General features: G+C 49.6%; 3 protein-coding genes across 3 annotated transcripts; all 3 read left to right on the top strand.

Moving 5' to 3' along the window:
- Positions 1 to 3,307: 3,307 nt before the first annotated feature.
- MYCGRDRAFT_73238 (uncharacterized protein) lies at positions 3,308 to 5,218 on the top strand (the record flags this gene model as incomplete). The annotated part of the gene is made up of 2 exons (XM_003851754.1): positions 3,308 to 4,981; positions 5,054 to 5,218. 2 exons carry the CDS (start codon positions 3,815 to 3,817, stop codon positions 5,216 to 5,218), a joined length of 1,332 nt encoding a protein of 443 aa, XP_003851802.1.
- A 1,579-nt stretch (positions 5,219 to 6,797) lies between these two features.
- On the top strand, positions 6,798 to 7,219 carry MYCGRDRAFT_43911 (uncharacterized protein; the record flags this gene model as incomplete). The annotated part of the gene is made up of 3 exons (XM_003851755.1): positions 6,798 to 6,828; positions 6,941 to 6,981; positions 7,121 to 7,219. 3 exons carry the CDS (start codon positions 6,798 to 6,800, stop codon positions 7,217 to 7,219), a joined length of 171 nt encoding a protein of 56 aa, XP_003851803.1.
- A 2,471-nt stretch (positions 7,220 to 9,690) lies between these two features.
- MYCGRDRAFT_93967 (uncharacterized protein) lies at positions 9,691 to 10,915 on the top strand (the record flags this gene model as incomplete). The annotated part of the gene is made up of 3 exons (XM_003851756.1): positions 9,691 to 9,717; positions 10,034 to 10,113; positions 10,570 to 10,915. 3 exons carry the CDS (start codon positions 9,691 to 9,693, stop codon positions 10,913 to 10,915), a joined length of 453 nt encoding a protein of 150 aa, XP_003851804.1.
- Positions 10,916 to 22,552: the final 11,637 nt, after the last annotated feature.

Here is a 22,552-nt window from a genome sequence, read left to right as displayed (position 1 = left end):
AGAAAGTGCCGGGGAGCGGGTTGTGGCTGGCCTAGAGTCTTTGAACGCGGCATTTTGGGGATGTGTGAAAATGTGAGCTGCTTGTCGTCTGTCGTGGGGTATGTGAAGGGTAAGCGGAAACCGTGATAGAAAGGGGTGCTTGACCTGGGTCCTGCAGAAGGTAAGGATCGAACAGTGCAACGGTCCGATCATCTCCGTGTGTTATTATGACGAGAACTGTTCGACGACGGATTTGACGATAACCTGGAGGCCGCTCGACACGTCGACTCGGAGGCCAAGGTGCATAGAGGTTGAGCGTCGTTGGACAATGCGTTTGTCCATCGCAGCGATGCGTCGATCCGGGCGAGGTACGGAATTCGCAAGACTTGCAGCCGGCCTCGAGCTTGCGACCTCCATCCGTACCAGAAGTCTTGCATGCAGTCCAACGTCCAGATCACCGACCGGTACACTTTTCCGACGGATGTGTTATCTGTCTGTCTGTACGTAAGGTATGCTACGCACATTCTTGCAGGAAAGTCTTTCGATGAGAAACGAACAGCACTCCAGATGGGGAAAAAGGAAACGACGAACGAGCGAAAACTCGTGATTGGCTGCAACATTTTTCAACTTCCTCACATTCAGGCTCCAGTGCCTGCGGAACTTATGCGAGACTTCTGCATGCACGGTGCGGGATAGTATGCAGTAGCATGGAAGGATGCAGGTCCATCGGCGACAAAGTGGGAAAACATCGGCTCTTGATGGATTCTGGTGCCTGACGTTGGAGGCTTGCATGTGAAGGTGCCAGGAGGCTTCGCCCTTGAAGGCATATGTGGAAGGCAGTGGGTTGGGGGACGTTGATGCATATGGAGGAAGTGCCCATGTGCGTCTTCTCTTCGGGGGTTGAGGTGGCTGAGGTCGTAGAAGAAGAAGCCCATATCATCGTAGATGATTGGCCCGCGTTGGGATCGCACGACGAGGTGCGGTCTGGATGTGATGAGTATGTGGCTTATTTGGGAAGGTGAGATGGTCCTGCTAGAACGACATGTGTATCGCGGAATAATGTGAGGTATGCTCAATTCACGCCAGGTGGAGAGAAAGACCTTCGGCACGAGCTGGCTTTCCAAACTCCTGCCACGTGAAAGCCACGACACAGTTGAGCTGCAAACTCGCACAGCCTCACAGGAATCCATTGTGAGTCATGAATGACGGTCCTCTCCTTTCTACGCTTCCACCCAAAGTTTCTCAACAACCACATCACTCTCCACTTCGCGAGGTGGGACTCATCACAGAGATGACGCCGCACGCACGAGGAGAACGCGACCAATGATTTGCCGACGCGTCTACCTCGTCCTCGATATCAGAATCATCAGAATCTCATCTCCGACTGTGGACCACCATGAATAGATCACGTATTCAGAAACTTGACCGTGCAGCGTGGCATAAATCCGATTCAACTCAATGCCTCTACGTCGCAGACCTGGGCTTGGCGGCACCGTGTCCAACAACCAACAACCCAGTGCTTACCGAGCGACGGCGTGTTCGCGAGATGATTGCGGATGCCGGTCTTGCGTGTGCGACAGGGTGTTGCTTGCGCGGAGATGTGGAGAAGTCGGCTAGTTCTATTGATTTGTGACAGTGCAGGGTCATAATGAAATGAAGTGCTGATGGACCTGATGGGCTGGATTTGTGAATACGACCTCCATTTCTGGTGGTTCCTGTGCTTCAACAAATGACCGAGACACCCGCCATACAGCGTTTGCCTTGATAACACTGAGTCTTGTGTGTTTCACCTCCAGCTTCCGTAGTTGACTAATAAGTGCTCAGCCTCGAAGTGCTCAGCCTCGAATGTGACGTGTAGTTCTTCCCGCAATCAATGCGGCGTTCGGTACGTGGCAGGGCTCACGATTGCAGCGATTGCGAAGCCAAGTCTAGAACGACGCCTCTTCGGCAATTCTCGTTTTCATCAGACAGGGATATTCCAGGGTAAAGTCACCAGCAGGCTTGGATCTGGATGGCCAGGGAGGGAGGAGCTCACAAGGCGAACCTTGTTCGATCTTGGAAAGCGTGGTGAGAAATCCGTGGTATGCGTGAGAGCTAGCAAGGCATGTTCATCGCCGAGGAAGAGCCTACTGGCAAACGACAATGCTCTTGGTCTGTTGAGACCCACGAAATCGTGACTCTTAATGCTAACGGCGTTCCTCTGATGTAAAACATGGTGTCCTCCTCGAAGCAAACGACCGCATTTTGATTTGGACAAAAAGGTGATCTTCCGGAAGTAGAACGCGAAGCAAGTAAGACCGCGGCGCAGGGACAAGGCATAGGCGCGGGTCGGTAGTCGGGTCGGGACCGCGGAGGCTTGTGTTTGCGGGATTATTACTATTGGCGGTGACCAAAAACGTTACCTTAGACTAGGAAGCGCGGCTGCCAGAGCCCCGCAGCGGACGTTGGATAACCGCGTTTGTTGGAGACGTGTTTGGTGGTAAACAGCAACGAAAGGCCCGATCTGGATATGCATGAAAGCTGTGAGAGCTGTTTCTCGATCTGCTTGGAGCGGAGTTATTCATGGTGATGTTGAGTTTCTCGAGAGCGAGCATAAGCTAGATCACTAGGTATCCCTTGGAGGTCATCGCAAGATCGGACGGCCAGGCCAAGACCGGGCTGCATTGATCATAAACTCTCTCCAACTCCCGATTCCGACTCTTCCCTTCCTAGCGCGATGCAACCTTCCCCGTTCCTGGGCCTGGGCTTGACCAAAAGGGGAAGCGCCAGGAGGTCCGTCGACGGGGAGCATGGCCCTCATGCAGAGCTGGGGAAGCAAGTGTGCATGCGGCCGGCATGCGAGGAACACGGTCGATGTGACGAGCTTAGCCATGGCGAGCTTTGCGGAGACTTTTTTGTGATGGAGTGTGACGGATTCTATCACAATGTTCGTCTAGCCATCACTGCATTCCCGTCACCGCGGAGCTCGGAGGAGGCTCAAACGACAGAAGTATAGCCGAGTACCCCACCGCGATCCTGGCGCCGGATGTCGCGTGCGGCGTTGCTGCGTGCAGAGCTATGGGCATATCTGGGCTTTTCACACGGCGTCCAGAAGAGCCAGCTCGGCTTAGCAGCAATTCGATTTCCACTGGGATGGCCCAGTCGATCGAGTGGGATCATGGATGGCGTTGGACAAGATTCCGCCAGGTAGAGGAAGTAAACAGTCGTGCATCCGGTAGTAGTCTTGCTCCGGTGTTGTTGCCATCACTTCCGTCCATATACAGAAGATCGTCCTCGTCCTCGTCGCCGTCCGCCTCGTCCTCGGTTGTCGTCTTTCGTTCCTCACATCACAGTCTCAAGTCAGCCTCCAGTCCAGACCTTTTGTCTCTCCGCTCCAAACAAGGCACAGCACGTCAGATCCAACACAACTCCAATAGCGACGTTGTCGCCATCACCGCCACCATCGTGTTTGTTGTTCATCTCATCCTCTGTTTACACCCACAACGGCCAAACCGAGACTCCGAGAAGACTTTCGAGAGACAACGTTTGGCTTCTTACTCAACCGTCGCCAATAGTTCCTCACCCTTTCCGGACCACTAGCGCTCCAAACAAACCTAACGCGAGAACCCCACCTCACTTGCCCACGCTCTGCCCTCCTGCAGCTGCGGCCTGCCCGACTTCATCACCGACGTGCATCCCAGGTCCCATTAATATTACCTATTCTCTTTCTTCACACTCAAAGCCCGGTCTGCTTCACGGTCCCCCTTCCACAGTCCGGCGCGACTCAGGTTCATTCGCTTTTCACTTTCCCTTTTCGACGCTGCACACTCGTGGGCAGAATTCCGCACATTCAACCATGGCATCAACAAAACAGCACTCGCGCTCCTCCGCGTCCTCCACTTCCTCCAATGGCTCCTCATATCAGCTCATCCTCGACCACATTCTGACCTATCCCGGAAACTATGAGCTACCTCTACGGACCATGCACGCATTGAATACGGCACAACGAGGCTCCCGTCGATCCGGCTCTCCTTCCTCCAGCCATGGCAGCAGTGGTAGCTCACCGGCAACACCACAGGGTGCATTCCCCACGGCTCATACACCAACCTTCACCGAAGACCTCCTCGCTCAAGTGTCACAACTGTCAAAAGCCTCTGCCTCATTGCCACCCAGCTTCATCATCGAGTTCGCCCAAAAGTGCTTCTTGTCCGATTTGAAAGACGTCGACTTCCCTCAAGCTCTCACCGGTCTGGACTACCTCAAGGATCTGGAGATGCGGAGACGGCGCGAGGTTGCTTCTGCCATGTCCCGTCTCCAAATCGATCGCAAGTCTCTCGACCAGAATGCTTCCGGCTTGTTGCACATGTCTCCTGAAGTGCTGCAATGGGTCAAGTCGGTGGAGGAGAAGGAGCGAAAGATTGATCACCTCTACACATCAGTCTTCGTGGGCATTCGACGGTGGATTCTGATCAACGAATTCTCTCTTCTTCCCTTCCACAAGCACAACTGCGTCGGCATGCTCAACACGCTCTACCCACCGCTTGGCCTGAACGACCAACCCACCAGTGCTCTCTCACATCACGTCCTCAAGGAACAACGTGAGCAGTACTTCAAGTACATTTCCGCGGTGGAGAAGAATGGTCCACGCGTACTGGGCAACCTCATGAGGCAAGGAAAGGGACCAACTGACGAATTTGGCTGGGAATCAGTAGTTCGCACTCTGGGCCACTACATGCAACTCGCAAAGAGCATGATTTCCGAATGCGAAGTCCTCTACGACGTGCAGGACCTCTCTTCTCGCACAGTTATCCGCTCGTCATCCCGCCATCAACGCAAAGCCGACTCCGGTATCAGTTTCGGCAGCACTTATTCCAACGACTCGTTGCCTTCGCCCGTCGACTCGAACCGCCCGACTTCCTCCTCGAGCAGCAAGTCCAGACAGCGCACATCATCCAACGCCTCAAATACCGCGCTTGAGAGACTCGCTCGAGGACTTCGGACCATCGGTCGCTCTCGCACCGATGTCACCGAAATTGCCAATGCACGAGATGCCGCCGGCGCGGCTCTCTCGAGCTTCCCGCAACCGGAGGCCAAGCCAGGCATGTTGCGCAAGATGCGCAGCATGGGCAGCTTATCTGATCGCAAGGCCAGCAGCAGCAATTTGAAGACCATGCCGGCATTTGATGTTGAGGAGATGAGGAAGCAGAGAGCATTGTACGAGAAGAAGAACGAGATGAAGAGGGGGAGCCACGAAATTTGAACGACGCACTTGGCCTTCGACTTTTGATGCGACACTGGCCGGCATGCTTTTCTTGTTTTCTTTTTCTTTTTCTTCACGACTTTCAATGATACCAACGATATGACATTTCAGGAACGGAAAATGGTGGGATGGAGTTTGGGGAGGCCAAAGTACTTTTTGGGGTGTATTGCATTGTAAATGGTGGGGATTTGGGGTGTGGTACGGAAAATGGGTTGGTAGGGAAGGCTGTTCTGCAACTACTTTCGGAGTATGGATCTGATGGCGCACGAGGTGTTTTGGTCACCGCGCATGACTGCGGTTGTCGGGATTGGGAAAGGAAAATGGGATTGAGGGCGAGTGCAGAGGAACGACAATGAAGAACGAGCAGGACCAGCAAGTTGCTGCGGAGAGAGGGATTGTTCAAGGCCGTGGATGGCGATGGGCGAATGAAATAGCAAAAGATCATCACGACGATGTCTACCGATGCAAAAAGCACAGTACCAAAACAATTGAAACTTTATCAAACATATGACTTCTCACCTCCTTTCACTGCCTGTCTGCCTGTATATGTCCGTTGTCGTCGGTCACCCATCATCTTCATCGCACCATCACTGTACAAAATACCCGACCTACCCAAGCGCTGATTTCCTGGAGGTGGAAGCCCAGCGACCCGGACCTCCAACCCCATCGGACTCTCGGAGGAAGCACCCAGATTGAACTGTACATATTACAGTACTCTGCCAACCGTTTCATGATGACTCTGTTTCCAAGGATATTCCTCCTTCAAGCTTGTCGGTCCATGTATTGCCGGCGCCGGCGCCGCTGTCATCTGTCAACTTGCTCAGTGCTGGGAGGATGCTGGTGAATTGGGTGTCTACTGCTCATCCTGGCTTGGTTGGCTGAGTCGTGGCTTCGCATGGGCGTCCTTGTCTGGTGGACGGCTGGATTGCTGAGAAGGGTCTTGGACTCTTGGTCAACGAGTCTAGACACTGGGCGAAGGGAATGTACTTCTCCGAGGCAACTTTTGACGATGTGTCGATGCGCCTGGGTCGAATTTCTATCTTCCTCGAGACTTCTCATCCTTTCGTCTTCGTCGTCTGGTGCAGTGAAGGTTGGCCTGTCGACGGGCACAAACGCAGGCGAGCTTCATGGCAACCCATCTCATGTGAGAGCTTGGAGAGCCTGCGGGTGCGACATGGCCGGCTGGTGAGACCTTCCTCTTTGTGTGTTGATATGTCTAATCTTCGCGCCGAGAGAAATCCATATCAGACAGCCCTCAGCGTCGTCGCTGAGTCGCGATCAATGACATGCCCATGAGAGTCATCAAAGCCTTGTTCAGGACACGACCTGAATGAGGGCACTCTCCATGTTTTACACTTGTCGACATATCGATTGAGATGATTGAGAAGGGCGCCTGAAGTTCGGCGGTTGCCAGATTCATCGCCGACTCCAGCAGTGGTCGGCGAAGCTAGCAGCTAGATCGCCGGCGGCGCTTTATCAACAATCTCGAAGTTCTCAAATTCACTTCTTCTCAAGAACAAACACATCTTCGAAGACGAACACAAAACTCACTCGATATCACCCACGAGCAAGATCGACAATGTGCAAGAAAGCAGTCTGCGGTACCTGTCGTAAGCACTTCCTCCATGCCTTCCAAGCAGCCGCTTTCGCCTCGCACTCCTCGCCATCATCACTGTGTCACACCTCTTATCGTCCCTTTACTGACCACCCTTCTCTTTACAGAGAAGACATCGTGGTGGGGTTGCGGCCAGCATATACCAATGGTACGAAAACCTAAGGGCAGAACGCCTGTAGCTGTCCGAGATTGTCTCTCGGGCTCTGCCAGCAGGTCTCAGTCTATCCTCATACCTCTTATACCCCTATGTCTGAACAATTGCTGACCCTTCTACCCTTCTGTTTCAGGTGATGGATCCAGTTCCAGCCGCCGACCGCTGCACCTGCGAGCCCAAGGTTGAGAGAGAGGGCAAGAGCTATCCACCCATGGGCAAGCAACCCGCTTAGAACCCCGGCAGGCTTGACAAGTCTTCCTCTTTCTGGACCTCCAAGGACTGACAGTTGTTTTTTCGCTTTGAAGGTGCGGCGTTCGGAATGGTCAAGGCGGCTTTTGGTTTCGGTGGCGCTTCGTCGAGCAAGGAAGAGCTTTGAGGATACGAAATCAAACTCGAAGTGCTGCATCGATACGGGACGGCTACAGAATCGGGGCGAGTTGATGTGGGACGGGATGGGGATGGACGTGGGCGATGTGGAAGTGAAGTGCATTGTGGCCATCACGGTGGATTTTCTGGGTTCTGAGCATGAGTGAGGGATGGAGGAACCCGAGTGTTATGCCCTGCGTCAACAGGAAAATATCGACCACTTTGCCAGTCCCATCCCAGACTCATGCCATAACCCAAATCCTGAATTTGAGCGATCTCATCTCAATGGATTGCTGTCATCAGAATATGTGTTCAAGCCGTCACCCAAACCTTTGGGTGTATGGGGGTAATTTTAGCTGTATATCGACGGTGTGTGTCAATTAAACGGTGTTGTTACCGCAAGTAAAAAGAAACCTCTCGGGTTCAGAACAGTTTCTCGTTTTAACAGCTAAGATGCGATTGCCGTCCGTCGACAGTTAACTCGGAAAGCGTTTTTGATTTTGCAAGCTGTTTAACGCTGTAACTGCGGATAGACGGTTTGACAACTCAAGCCGCTGCGTGACGGTAGATGCAGTTTAGCGTTATGCAGGAAAGACGTTACGTTGTGTTTGCAGTAAATCTCCGGTCTTAGAATTGTAACAGCTTGTAAAAATAGACTGTACGCTAATGGTTAATCTGCGGTTGTGTAAAAGCTTTGCGGCTGACTAACCGTTAGCTAAGGGTCAGACGACGGTTAGAGGAGGGTCAGTCTGAACTAACAGTTTATAGGGTAGGTGCGTCCTAGAGGCTAGGACGGCTTTCTGCAAGTGCCGTGGAGGCTGGGAAACCGCGTACGTATAGCATACCTCTCGGCTTGCAGCCTCCTTAATCAGTACACTACCATACTCTTAGTCCGCGCGCCCGTCCGAACTCCAATCGTAATTCAATTGTAGCCTCCTCTTAATCTCTCTGGTCTTCTTTCAATCTTTCTGGTCTCCTCTCGATCTCGCAGCTGTCCGCAACCTGTCCGTCTCCAGCATCCGCTCCGTCTTCTACATCCGCTCCGTCTTCCACATCCGCTCCGTCTTCATTATGGCCGACGAAGCAGAGCAGCAGCAGCAACAGGGCTCCGGCTCTTCTCTACGAATCGCTGGCACTACTACTATAAGTCTATCGATGAGCTCGAAGTACAGCGATGTCGTTTCTGCAGCGTTTAAATCGAGCTGGATCCTTTGTGTCCTACCGTCTCCCGGAAACCTGCTACGCTCGAGTCCACCCTATCCTATTTACTGCAGCCTTTCGTGCCGTTTAGCCTACAACACTTCGGCGTGGAAGACTAGCGCATAACTTATCTTAACATTTCTTAACTCGTTCTAGTACAGCATACGCAGCCCAGGTCGTTTAGCAACATCCAGCATATCCTAGCGAATCCCGAATTATTCCTGCAATTGCCTGCTTGTCCTACGGTGTCCCAAACCGCTGCAGTACTAATAAAAAGTAGGAGTCCCGTATAGCGGCTGCAGCTAAAGCTGCACTTCCTAAAGTCCGCTACCGCCGCAAGAAGAACAAGATTACAGAAGACTCGACGCAGGAGGAGCGAGACGAAGATAAGCGTAGTCGCTTGCTTATACGCGAGAGTAGATAGGTTACGCTTTTAAGCGCCTAATGTCTTAAGACCGACTACAACGCGGTTATTATAAGCATCTGGGTAACTTTAAGGTGCTGAGAGTGGGATACGCATGCAAAGACTAACATTGATACTGTAGGGCGAGCTTACGGCCGACTGTAGCGAGTATAAGGACGCCTTGGAGAAGATGCAAGGCTACATTAAAAATTTTAAATACCAGACTATCGAGCGTATAATCGTAAGCCTTAACTTCAAGTCTCGGACTTCGAGCCTCGTCAGTCCTCTAGCTTACAAGCGTACCTTAGAAATTTGTAGACGGCCTGCTAGAGAACGACTAGGAGATGCTAGTCAACTTAAACAACGTGGGCCGGGTGGCCTACTTCGACAAGCTGTGCACAGCGGAGACCTTTTTAAAGGTCTATAACTTCATGTACTAGTTCTTGGACTACGAGAAGTCCTCATCGAAGGGCCGCTAGTTTATAAATAGTAAGTCAGATCATCTGGTTCCTCCCCTCTCCCTCTTTTGCGTCGGTCCGCTGCTCGCTCTCCTCCCTATTAACTCGTCTATGTCCATCTGCCACTCGTCCTCGTCCGTCTATCACTCGTCCGCTTCATCCGTATTAACAAATTGCGCAGCCCTCTTTAAAACCCTCGCGAACGAGGTCCTTACGCACTGCCTCGCGGGCAAAGACGACAACTCCCGCACGAAGGTCGTAAATGCGTTCGCGGCAATGCCGCACCTCGACGAGATCGTCGCAGTATGTTTCCTGTCTAAAATCCTCGCTCTCCCGACCGGTCCTAGTCTACTACATCCCGGCTACTACAGCTATGCCTGCTTTTCTCTAGCCTTTCCTACATTACAACAGCCTCGAAGAACATACCTTAGGTCGATTTAACAATCCCTATTACGGCTCAATTATTTGCAGCACAGCCTAGGTTACCGTAATTATCGCAGTTATCCTAAGCCGTTCCCAGAATGTCCCAGCTGTCCTATCTACTCCCGGCGGACTGCAGCTTTCCCTAGCAAACCGCAGAACCGCAGCTTTGCAAATATCGGTACTAACATTTAAGCAGGCGAAGATTGTGCGAAAGCACTTTTACGAACTTGTTGCTACTACAATAGGGCAGAAGAAGCAGAAGAAAGACGTAGATATGTCAGTTGCTGAGCGCGCTGTGTTGTCTGCTTACCCCGCATTAGATAGTTAGTATTTTTATTTAATTTGTAATTTAAGATAGGTAGAGAAGAGCACGAGGGTAATAGGGTAGTAAAAGAAATAGGACGGGCATACTACTAATGGCATGGACTACTAATAACTGCGACCGCTGCGACTGCGACGAAGCCTTGCCGGGCATAAGCTACTAATATAGACATCTTCGACGATTATACAACTAACTACCTTACTATAGCATTATTATCTGCCTCGGACGAAGAGTCTTATCGACTCTCTAAGACCTAACCCCAACCGCAACCCCAACCCTCCACAATCGATCCTCGCCTCCTCCAAGAACCCTATTAACATTAATATTAATATCAAGATTAAGATCCTGCACCTGTATTATCCCGGCAAAGAGGTAATTATTCTACTACAAATACTAACTACGGGCGAAAGAACCGCGGAGGGAATTATAGCGAGGCGACTCCACCCGACGATTCGCAAACCATTAGACGCTCGAGAACGACTACGACGAACACCGCCGCCGACCGCTCTCAAACCGCCGACCGCTCTTAAACAATCGGTCGCTCTTAAACCGCCGACCGCTCTCAAACTATCGGTCGCTCTTAAACCGCCGACCGCTCTGAAACAATCGGTCGCTCTTAAACCGCGGGACGCTCTCAAACTATCGGTCGCTCTTAAACCGCGGGACGCTCTCAAACTATCGGTCGCTCTTAAACCGCCGACCGCTTACACAACACTACGAATGCTAATCCAGAAGTGTACGCTCCGCAGCCTATAGCAACACCTTACTACTAAAGTCGTCGCATCTAAAGATCTGCGAGGGATGAAGAGGCAGAGCGAGAGGCAGAGCGAGAGGCAGGATTAGAAAGCGAGAATAGTTATAGCGGCAGCGATAGCAATCTCCGATCTAAGGATGGCAATCCCGAAGAGAGGCCACCGAGTCAGACCGCCACAGATCTTGGTCTGCTTTAACAAGACGATAACTGTTAGAAGCACCTCGAGAGGGAATGTAGGCTTGCACCGAAAACAAATGGTTGTAGAATATAACGAGTCGATTCGATAAGGAAGGGAATAGACAAGAGCGTCCCTCGAGGCTATGTACCCGCCCTTCGTATTGCCAAATACGTCCCTCCGCCTAAACTAGGCACCGGTCGTAGTCTAGCGTCCGCTCGGGGGCTATCGTACGCCCGTAAGGTTCGTCCCTCTATAGGATGTCCTAGTCTAGGCTAGATAAGATAGCACCGGTAATCTGTAGTACTAGGATAGTCTAGGTTAGGACAGGTAGAGAGCGTTATCGTAAGGGTGTCCTTACATTGCCCCCCTCCCCTCTCTGCAACTGACCTTAGTTGCGGTAGAAAATTCATAAGCTGTTAGCTGCCAGATGTCCTAATCTAGAAGGATTTGCGGGTCTATAGCGTCGCTATATTAATTTAATTCTTCTTCCAAACTTTCTCTCTTCTTTACTAACTACTAAAAAGTAAGTAATCTAGGGTAGTGCTAGTATAGTCTAGTTTGGGTCTAGCAAGGCTAACATTAGCGCAGACACACTATGTCTTCCGCTGCCGCGGCCCTCGTGCGCAACGATTACGCTAAAAAGGTCCGCAACGGGACTTTTAACTACAATCCGTGCTTTAATTGTATTAAAGACGTTAAGCTAAACAAAGACTTAACTAAACTGTACTAGTTAGCGCCAGAGAAGCCTATTAAGGGCATTACTGCCAAATGCGCCGGCTGTCTAGACGACAGAAATGCCGATTGCTTCTAGGTAGGATATTTCTAGACTGTTCTAGAGTCTTCTAGATCTAGGCTAACCCTAAATAGCTCCCTCCGGCCCGTAAGGACGAGTAGGACATTATCAATGCCCAGATTTAAGCAGAGTATACTAATCCGGTAGTAAACGCGGACAACAGGAAGAAGTTAAGGAGCAAGGTGCTCCTGTTTGCTAGTTCGATTAAGTTGTATATGCCGTTCTGGCTTATTTTGGACTAGTATGCTAACAGTTAGCGCCTTAGGGAGCTTAGAAACAGCGTTCGCGGCCCGGAGGGTCTTACTTTGTACCAGGGTACCCGCGAGTAGGACACGACGGGTTAAAAGGTTAAGAAGCGGGACAGGTCGGCCGCTGCTTATATAGAGAAGGCCGTAAGTATACCGTTCTGGCGCATTTTAGGCTATGCTAACGCTAGGATGTAGGAGCAGGCTGCTGCCGGGACCCCGAGGGCCAAGAGAAGCCGCCTAATTAATCCAAAGGGCGCTATTACGGTCTAGTCGTTAACAGACAAGCTTAACAAGTACAAGACTGCCTTGCATCGTAACAGCAAGGCCCTAGAGAGGTTTAATTCGTACGCTAGGGGTACGGGAAAGACTAACAGGGAGGCGTTAAAGGCTTTGGTAAGTACTATAGCCGCTTAGGAGCGTAGAGAGGACGCTTCGGACAAGGATAGCGATAATTGAGCCGGTTTGGTCTAGTTAGCTCTAGCAGTGTGCAGGGTATAACAGATAACGCTATTACGTAGAGTAATAGGGCCCTTTTAAGTTATAATAGCGCAGAATAGCTTAACGTAGACCAGAATAGTCCAGAATGGAAAACCTTAACGCCCAAATAAAATCCCTAGAATTATTAAAAATGTTAAAGTCTAATGTTATAAAGCAAAAAGGATTGAAAAATTGACTAAGGGGGTTAGCGTTTTTTCTGGAATTTACCGCGCGTAGTTAGTCCCTTCTAGCCTATTCTGCGCCGGTAGGCCCGCATTGCTGCCGGGCTAATGTTAACTACTGCTTCCTAGGAGTTCTCGGACTAGTCGTAGTCTTTCTACTTAATAAGGTACTCCCGATTGTTTAGTTCGTCTACACGTTCGGCCAGAATAGCCTCGACTTCGTATTTATTGTCCTCTCCTGCGTCGTATCGCATTATCCTGTCCTGTTTGCGACTAAACTAGTCCGGGATAGATAGTTCTAGCAGAGAAATATAGAAGGTTAGGTAGATCTTTAGTAAGTCTGGTAGATCGAGCATGTATGCGACGCGGTTAATAACCGCTTTTACCTTATAAGGTCTAATGTATTTGTAATCGAGCTTCGCCGAAGGTCTTAGTAACCTAATGTTGCGTATGTTAAGGTAGACTTTGTCTCCGACGTTGAAGGAGATGTCCTTCCTGTGCTCGTTCGCCTACTTAGCTATTTGCTTCTTTGTTTTGGCTAGTCTAACCCGCAGTTTCTTCTAGTTGGAGATAACGCGGTCCGCAAGTTGTGCAGCGAACAGGGCTTCTCGTCTATTCTGGCGTAGTCTGGGCTAGTAGCACCGCCGAGGGTCCTGTGTCGTGTACGCCTAGAATAGCGTAACCCCTATTGCGGAGTGTACGCTGTTATTATACGAGAATTCCGCAGTAGAGAGTAGAGAGGCCTAGTTGTCCTGTTTATAGTTGCAGTATGTGCGAAGATACTGCTCTAGCGTCTGGTTTTAGCGCTCTGTTTGCCCGTCTGTTTAAGGGTAGAACGCTGTACTTAGTTTTCGGCGTATGCTAAGGCAGAAACAGAACGTGCTCTAGAACTTTAAGGTTAGGATAGGCCCTCGGTCCGACGTAATCGTAGCTAGTGCGCTATAGAGTCGTACGACTTCCCTTATAAACACCTCTACGAGCTCTACTGCGGTAATCGTCTTCTTGCATAGCGCATAATAGACTATTTTAGTGCATCTGTCCACGATTACTAGGATTAAGTCGTAAGCCTGGCCTAGAAGCATGCTAGGTAGCAGGTCCGTTATAAAGTCTAGCGTCATATCCTCCTATAGTATAAGCGATAGTAGCTCTGCGTGCAGCAATCCGTAAGGTTTGTGCCGCCGTAGCTTTGCCCTGCTGCACGCTTAACACGTTCGTATATAGTCCTTAACGTATTTCCTTATTTTAGGCTAGTAGAAACTCCTTTATAGAAGTTCGAGCGTTCGAGAGAAGCCGAAGTGCCCTGCCATAGGGTCGTTATAGCATTCCTAAAGCAGTTAGAGTCTTATGCTTCCTTTAGGTACGTAGGCCTTGCCGTCTATGTACGCGACTCTATCCTCGTTAGTCTATCGATCTGCCTAGAAAGCAGGTTCCGCTTAGTCCTTCTCCTCGTTAATCCTATTAAAGGTTAGATCTTTTAAGAGGGCGCGTTTCAGGCGCGTTTTCAGGTCTGGGGTGTCCTTTACTGCCCCTACGTGCCTTACTAGTCTATTATGGTCCAGATGCGGTTAGAATGCAGTCTAGAGGAGCTGCAAGCTTGCAGACGACTCTTCGTCTGTAGCCTACTGTCTAGAGTAGTCCTTGTCCGTAAGGTCGGGCCTTCTGCTTAGTGCATCCGCCGCCCTATTAGCCTTGCTAGGTCTGTAAATAGTCCTAAAGTCGATCTGCGACAACTACTCGGCCTATCTAACCTGCCGCCTAGACAAGGTCTTAGTCGTTATAAGAGTTTGCAGGTTTGCATAATCCGTTAGTAGTTCGACCTAGTGTCGAGCCCTCTCCAGGTATTATCTAAAGTACTTAAAGGAGTCTACAACTGCTAACAGCTTAGCGTCTTCCGTAACGTAGTTCCGTTCTGCCGCGATTATCTTTCGTAAGAAGTATAATACAGGGAACTACTACGTCTTGCCATAGTCTTCGTATAGTTAGCTTAGGATGCCTAAGATTGCCTCGCCTAAGGCGTTGGTTTCTACCCTATAGGGCAGTTCTAGGTTAAAATAGCGTAGGATAGGAGCTTCCGAGAACCTTTTCCGCAACTCGTCGAAGGAAAGCATAGCTTGCTCGTCGAGCTCTAAGTATGCTCGTTCCTTCTTGCGTTAGTTTACTGCCTTTTTCCCCTCCGTGTAGCGGTTAAGTACCGCAGCGAGGCGTAAGAAGCCTTTAATAAAGCGCCTATAGTAGTTCGCGAAGCCGATAAAGACCCTAATGTTATGTATTAACTAGGGAAGTAGCTACTCCTGGACCGATCTAACCTGTTCTAGGTCGATCTCTAGCCTATTACGTATAATAACGTACCCGAGGTAGTCGACGCGGTCCTTGTAGAAATCGCACTTAGACAGGTTGGCGTACAACTTGTGTTTCCGGAGGCGCTCTAGCACCTCCCGGACGTAGCCCTTGTGCTCCTCTACCGTTTTGGAGTATATAAGGATGTCGTCGAGGTAAACGACGCAGAACACGTCAATTAGCCTTATTAACACGCTGTTGATAAAGTTTTGGAATACTGCGGGGGCATTACAGAGCCCAAAGGGCATTACGGTGTATTCGAAATAGCCGTATCTAGTCCGGAAGGCTGTCTTCTACTCGTCGCCTTCCCGGATACGGACACGGTAGTACGCGTAGCGGAGGTCTATCTTCGTAAAGTACCTAGCGCTAGCTAGCTAGTCTATTAACTCGGAAATTAAGGGAAGACCCCCCCTGTTCTTCACCGTAACTACATTTAGGCCGCGGTAGTCGACACAGAGGCGGAGTATGTTGTCCTTTTTCCTCGCGAAGAGGATTAGCGCGCCCGCCGAGGATGTCGAGCGGCGAATAAAGCTACTCTTTAGATGTTTAGGGAGCTGCTTGCGCATTGCATCTATCTCTGCCTCCGACAGAGCGTACATAGGGCTAAATAGGACCCTTGCTCCCTTAACTAGGTCGATCCTAAGATCGTACAGTCTATACGGTGCTAACTCGCTAGCCAACTCCTCCGAAAAGACGTCGGAGAAGTTAGAGTACGCTGTTAGGACGCTATTCTAGTCTAGTTCGAGTCTATCCTCGACCTCTTAGATCGACATAACGTAAAGAGCTGCCTCGACTTTACCGAGACACTCCCGGTAGAACTTGTCCGAGGACACTACTGCTATTGCTTAACGCTTTCGAGGTTTCTGCCTCTAGAAGACCTCCTTTAGAGCGAAGTTAATACCCGGGTTGTACTTCTCGAGCTAGGGCATGCCGAGCACGACTTCGAAACCGTAGATACGTCCTACCTTAAATGTGTCTATGTACCCCTGCGCCTTGCCAGAGGTGTCTATAGCCTTGTAGGAGTTTCTCGTTTCTCTAAAGACCTACAGGCTCTAGCTATTTAGAGTTAGGTACTTTATCTAGGTAGATAGCTCGGAAACCGTCTACCCTATTTCCTTTACTAGCATAGAATCGCAGAAGTTGTCCTAGGCGCCGCTATTAATTAGGCCCCGGACCTTTCTAGACTCCCCTAGGCCGTTTAGCGTTAACTCGACGCTAATTAGGCGCCCTTGCTAGGCGCGGCGCTTTCCTAGCTTAGCCGAGCGCTGCTAATCCTTATTATAGAGGACTTAGCCCACCTAAGCAACAGCGTCTACTTAGGGGGCGTCTCTTTCCCCGAATCCTTCTATAGGTGCTAGTTAGTGTAGTCGCGGCGGATATGCCCGACCTGTTAGCATCCGTAGCACGTAGCCTTAGAGGGGGCCTTCGGGTTCTGTTCGCTATTGCTAGTCCTTGCCTTCTTACCGTCCGGAGCAGCAGAGCCGTCGCTAGGGCGCTTCTTCGCCTGCTTAGCGGATCTTTTAGCAGCCTGCCTCTTACGAGCCTCCTATTTAGAGCCCTCGTTAGTATAGTAGGCCTTTTTAGCCCTCTCCTTAGCGTCTACCAGGTTTAGTAGGGCGGTAGGGTAGTTCGAGAGGCGGTTACGAAGGGTCTATAGAAGGGCGCTATAGAACCTAAGGATCTTCTTGCTATCGTCCCTTTTATCGAGCTCCTTCTAGAGTGTCTTTAGCTCCTCGAGGAGTTCTTCTAGCGTGCGGTTACCTAGGGTAACCTTTTTCAGCTTCTCGTAGGCCTTCTCGCGCTGTTTAGTCTCTATGCCTATTAAGTTAAGTATAACCTCCTTTATTATAGACTAGGTTAGCTTAGACTAGTCGTTAAGGCCGTCGACGTAGCGTTCCTAGTAGTCTTGCTAGAGCTTTCCTATATAGTCGGTAGTAAAGTCGACCTTGCAGTCTTCGCGTTCGGCGAATCCTTCGTATTGTCTAAAGGCTCTTTCGAGGGCTCGGACCTAGTCGTCGTAGCTCGCACGCGACTTGCCCTCGAAGACTAGTAGCTCCTTTAACTTAGGGAGGTTATCCCTCGTTTTAGTATGCTAGTTAGGTTCGGAGAAAAGGTAGCGGAGGATAGCCGTCCTTAGGTTCCCTTCTAGCGTAAGATAGTCTAGTTCGGCACGGAGTTCCTTAATCTTCTGCTAAAGGGTTAAGAACTCGAAGGTAGCGCGGGCGACTTCGTTGTCGTGCTCCTAGGTAGCCTTTTCTTCTGCGGTCTCTCCCGAGCTAGGCTAGTTAAGAAGGTTAATATCCTATAGTTAACTAGTAGGCGTAGCCGATAGCTCCGTAGAGGAAGCGCTCGCCTACTATCGGGCAGAGGTATTAGGAAGGGAATCGTCCTAACAACGGGTAACCTTTAGAGCTATGTCGGTAGTTTTCGGTACAGTTGTACAGTTGTTTTTAATCGAATCGAATGTTAGAAGTACCTCGAGAGGGAATGTAGGCTTGCACCGAAAACAAATAGTTATAGAATGTAACGAGTCGATTCGATAAGGAAGGGAATAGACAAGAGCGTCCCTCGAGGCTATGTACCCGCCCTTCGTATTGCCAAATACGTCCCTCCGCCTAGACTAGGCACTAGTCGTAGTCTAGCGTCCGCTCGGGGGCTATCGTGCGCCCGTAAGGTTCGTCCCTCTACAGGATGTCCTAGTCTAGGCTAGATAAGATAGCACCGGTAATCTGTAGTGCTAGGATGGTCTAGGTTGGGACAGGTGGGGGGCGTCATCGTGAGGGTGTCCTCACAATAACTGGTATCCGCAAACGCCTCCCGCATTCCCTAACCCGGAAAGCCAGCGAACGGATGACTATAATGGTAATTAATAATCCTTTACAACGAGACGGTAATCCTAGGCTGACCATTAATATTATAGACATATCCACCTACGCCCAAACACAACTGCCGCTTTCGCCGCCACTAACGAACTATCGAAAACACCGACGGCGCTGATAAACGACGTCGCTGATAAACGACGTCGAAAGAGGGGTGGGAAATCGCGGGCGATAGGTTCATTATTAAGGACGATCGTGGCCGGCACGAGACGTCGCACCTCAACAAGAGTCCGGTGCAGTTTATAAAAGTGCTCCTTTCGGCGATCTAGACGATATCGGCCGTACGCATGTGGGGAGAGTGTTTTAATGTTACCTAATAGAGGATGCTTAAATCCACAGAGTAGGACGATATTAGAGGCGTAGATGCCATAAGTTCTACTACAAGTCATTAGTTCTCGTCAAACGCTTCGCTTTCCTCATCTATAGCCGCCGCCGTCGATGAAGAAGACAATGTCAATATCGAGGAAGGAGAGCAAGATCAAGTCGAGCCCGCACGTAGCCATAGATTAGCGTTAATAAAGACACAGTCTGTCCTAAGGTCGCTATGCGACAGCCTATCGACGTGCCGCTAGCGGCGGAAGTGAACGAACGCCCATCGGCATTCGTATATTCTTCACATTAGGTTCACAAAGCCGTTAGTCGATCCGGTCAGGTTCAAGGTTATAGTCAAGTAGTCAAAGGTTAAGTAGTCACAGTCAAGTAGTCAAAGGTCAAGTGGTTAAGTGGTCAAGTGGTTAAGTAGTCAAGTGGTCAAGTAGTCAAGTAGTCAAGGTCAAGTGCAAGTGGTCAAGGTTAAGTGCAAGTGGTCAAGGTTAAGGTCAAGTGGTTAAGGTTAAGGTCAAGGTCGCCATCATCTGTGTAGTCACAACTAAGGTCAAGGTCAGATCGTAGTTAACGTATTATAAAGCAGGATTAGTAGTTAGCAGGTCAGAGAATCGATCGTTATGGTGTGGCAAGCCTATAATCCAGGTTGCGGAGGTCGCCAGGAGAGGATGAAGGGCGACTTAACAGCGATCTAGCGGCCGGAAGCATTGTCCGAAGTTTGTAGCCGTTGTCGAACTAACGGAGGCTTAGAGGGTTAGAGTCGCTATCGATAGGTAATAGAGGTAACAGACGGAGGTCTAAAATCACCGACGGAGCAACGGAGGTGGCTAGTATGGCCGTCGTAGATCGAGGTAGAACTATAGATGCCGTTATGTTGTCGAGCTCGAAGAGCCAGGTTACTCAGAATGCCGGCCGTCGATTAAAAGGAGGTAGTTAGGTTAGGATAGCTAGGATAGCTAGGATAGCTGGGGTAGCCGTTAATGTTATGTTGTCGAGCTCGGATAGCTAGGGTGCTTAGAAGGTCGCCGTCGATTGGAAGGAGGTGGCTAAGTTAGTTTAATAGCTAGCAAAGTCGGCATGGCCGTCGTGGATTAAGGTAGCCTAGCTCGTCAAATGCCATGTTGTATATCGGGCCGTCGTAGATTAAGGTAGCCTAGCCCGTTAAAAGCCATGTTATAGGTCGCCGTCGATTAAAAGAAGGTAGTTAGGTTGCTAGTTAGGGTAGCTGGAATAGTCGGCATGGCCGTAGTTAAGGTAGCCCAGCTCGTCAAATGCTATGTTGTAGGTCGGGCCGTCGTAGATCAAGGTAGCCTATATACTCCTTCAAATACTATGCCTATTAGCAGAACTAGTGGTCTAATAGTTATAATAAGGCGCATACTGTTAGTAGTGCGCCCGATGCGGAGTTCGATTCCCGCCTGGTTCATTCGTTTTTGCTTCGTTACGGTTTATACTACCAGATTGCGAGTTTAATTGCGGATTAAATCCACGGTGAATTTTCCTCATTGTTTTTTTGCTGGAATCACCGCAACGAGAATGTGTCGATTCCTAGTCGGGAGCCAATTGCGAGAACATCGATATTTTGGCCTCCTGGATAAGGTCGTCTAAGGTGCGTAAAGCCGGCGGCTGGCTGCGTAGGTGGAGTTGTTGTGGATCATCAGACTAACTATTAGTAAAGTGCACGTGACTAGTGCTAAGGCATTCCTACATACAGATAGCTAAAGTAAGAATCTTATACTTAAGATTCTCTCTATATAATAATATATACCTGCTAATTAGAGGTCTTCTTCTACTTAGCTTAAGTCTAATTATAACAGGTTATAAGCCCGGCGTAACTACTATATACTTAAGGAAGAATTGTCTGTTCTAAGCGTAGCTACTAGAATCTTACTATACACTGTTTAGATAGTTAACTAGCGAGCTAAGAAAGAGCTAGTTATAATAATAGCCGCAATGCAGGCTAATAAGTTTAAGACTACAAAGGAGAATAAAGTCCTAAGAAAGGGAAGTAACTTCTTAGACTAGTTAAGGATGCTTAAAGCAGCCCTTATAGACAAGGAGGTGTTAGGCTATATTTTTTATAACATTCCCTAGTGCCCTGCCTAACTAAAGCTAGGAATTAAAGTTAGATATCCCTCTTTACTAACTAAGGAGAGTACTGCTTTATCCTCCTAGGCTCTAACTCCTTCCTAAAAAGAAGGAGGGGACACTCTAGTAACAGAACCTATTCTAACTAGTAGATTAAGACTAACTCCTCTCTAAATCTAGCATAAGTATAACCTAATTATATATAGGATTATTAGCAAAAGGATTAACTAATCTCTAAGGCCTAACTTTAGGGATATAGAGAAGACAGCTAAGGAACTATATAATACTATTGCAGCTACCTATAGGCCTGTTATAATTATAAATATTTATAACAGCCTAAGGATTCTTAGAATTAGCAATATTAAGATCTAAGGAATAAACACTTAAAAGTACTATAAGGACTTCTAGAAGTAGTATTATAAGTATATCTCTGCAACAGAATAATACTCTAGGTCTAAGAACATTCTAGTCTTAAAGCTTACCTTTAGTAATAAGCAGATTAGGCTGTTCTTTATCTAGGGCCTCTATGTTACGGACCTGGCTCCGCCAGCCGCTTACCTAATCCCGCTCCCGCTCCCTTCCGTTGCAGTCTGCCTACCTCGACTGCTTTCCTAGCTACCTCTTAGTCTAGACACCACACAATAAGTCTTTACCTTTGATTATTGCTCTTACACCTGTCTACCGAGTCCCTCCGTGACAGTTTGTGTGGTTAGTAAGAATCGACTGCAGCCAGCAGTTACCCTAACAAGTAGGTTCAAAGTTTCCTACTTCACAAGACGGTCGCCAATCGTCTCTTCTTCGCTTCGCTCGCTATAGAAAACAACAATGCAGCGCGACCGTAGTCGCAGTTGCGCTCTCGCTCGACTAATCGCTAAGTGCGCTCCGGCGCAGCTACGTCTCACTACGAAGCCAACAATCGTGGTGAATCCGACGAAGAAGACCTAGACGAAACCGACTTCTCGCGCAAGATCAGGACCTTAATGCAATCTTAGCAGCAACCGCAACAACGTTCCTACGCCTCCGCCGCTGCCGACGAGTCCTAGACTTAAGGCCGCTCTTAAGAACAGCAACGCGCTTAAGAACAGCGCACCCGCACCCCTTAACCGCAATTAACTACTCGCGTTACGCCCAATGCACCCACTAGCACCAATTAGCGCCGTACCTCTACCGCCAACTTCTCCGCAGCCAACATTTCCGTGCCTCCTAGTAAGCGCGATTTCTCGATTCTCCAGAATCGCATTTAAGAGCAAGAAGTTTTAGATGATGCGTACGACGCAGAGCACAACACTAACACAGGCGCAGGTAAAGGACAACTTGACTTCGCAGCGCTGTAGAGATATCATAAGGATAGCATGCCTTAATACGACGCTGTCGACAGAGGAGAAGGCACTATATACAACACGGATAATTACATCGCGCATGGTGTTGTCGACTTCTTAAACAAGGTCAACGTGCGCCTAGCATACTTCTACGCCTGCTGTTAAGCACTCGTCTACGAACAAACAAAGGCCTATGCAAGCATCTAAGAAATGCAGAAGTCCGCTCGAGAGTCCATCCCCCTTATCGTACGCTTGCGCAACGAGCGCAACTAACACGCAGCTCGTACCGTCGAACTCACTACTCGGGTTCGAGAAATGGACAAGAACTACGATAAAGCCCTTAAAGACATTAAGGAACTCGAAGAGCAGGCCCCTAGTAAAGAGCTTCAAAATAAGCTGGACGAGGCCCTCGAAACGGTCGCCGCCCAAGCCGCCGAGATCGATAAGCTTAAGGCTCAAGTTGCCGCCGCACTAACAGTTGCTACTAACCTAGTGGATGCTAGGCTCGCTAAGCAAATGGCAGCACCTCCGCCCACTCACGATGCGTATAGAGTGCTACTACCTCGCCGCCGCGATCGCCGACCTGTAGCGCTAACCGTTTAACCAGCAACTCCAGCACGTTAGACACCGATGCTAGCACTAGCAGTCCACACCCTTCCCGCACTTCGCCACAACGACCCCGTTTCAGACAACGTCTTGTACTTCGACACCGAAGTGAACCGCCGCTTTCCTAACCCCGAAGTCTTTAATGGAGTTACACTAGACTACCGTCGCTAGCGTAGCGCTCTTAAGGCCAAACTCGAAGCCAGCTACA

This window comes from Zymoseptoria tritici, chromosome 6 (assembly GCF_000219625.1).
Source record: "Zymoseptoria tritici IPO323 chromosome 6, whole genome shotgun sequence".
Classification (NCBI taxonomy): Eukaryota; Fungi; Ascomycota; class Dothideomycetes; order Mycosphaerellales; family Mycosphaerellaceae; genus Zymoseptoria; species Zymoseptoria tritici.
Note: the sequence above shows the minus strand (reverse complement) of the source record. Positions and strands in the feature narration are given on the sequence as shown.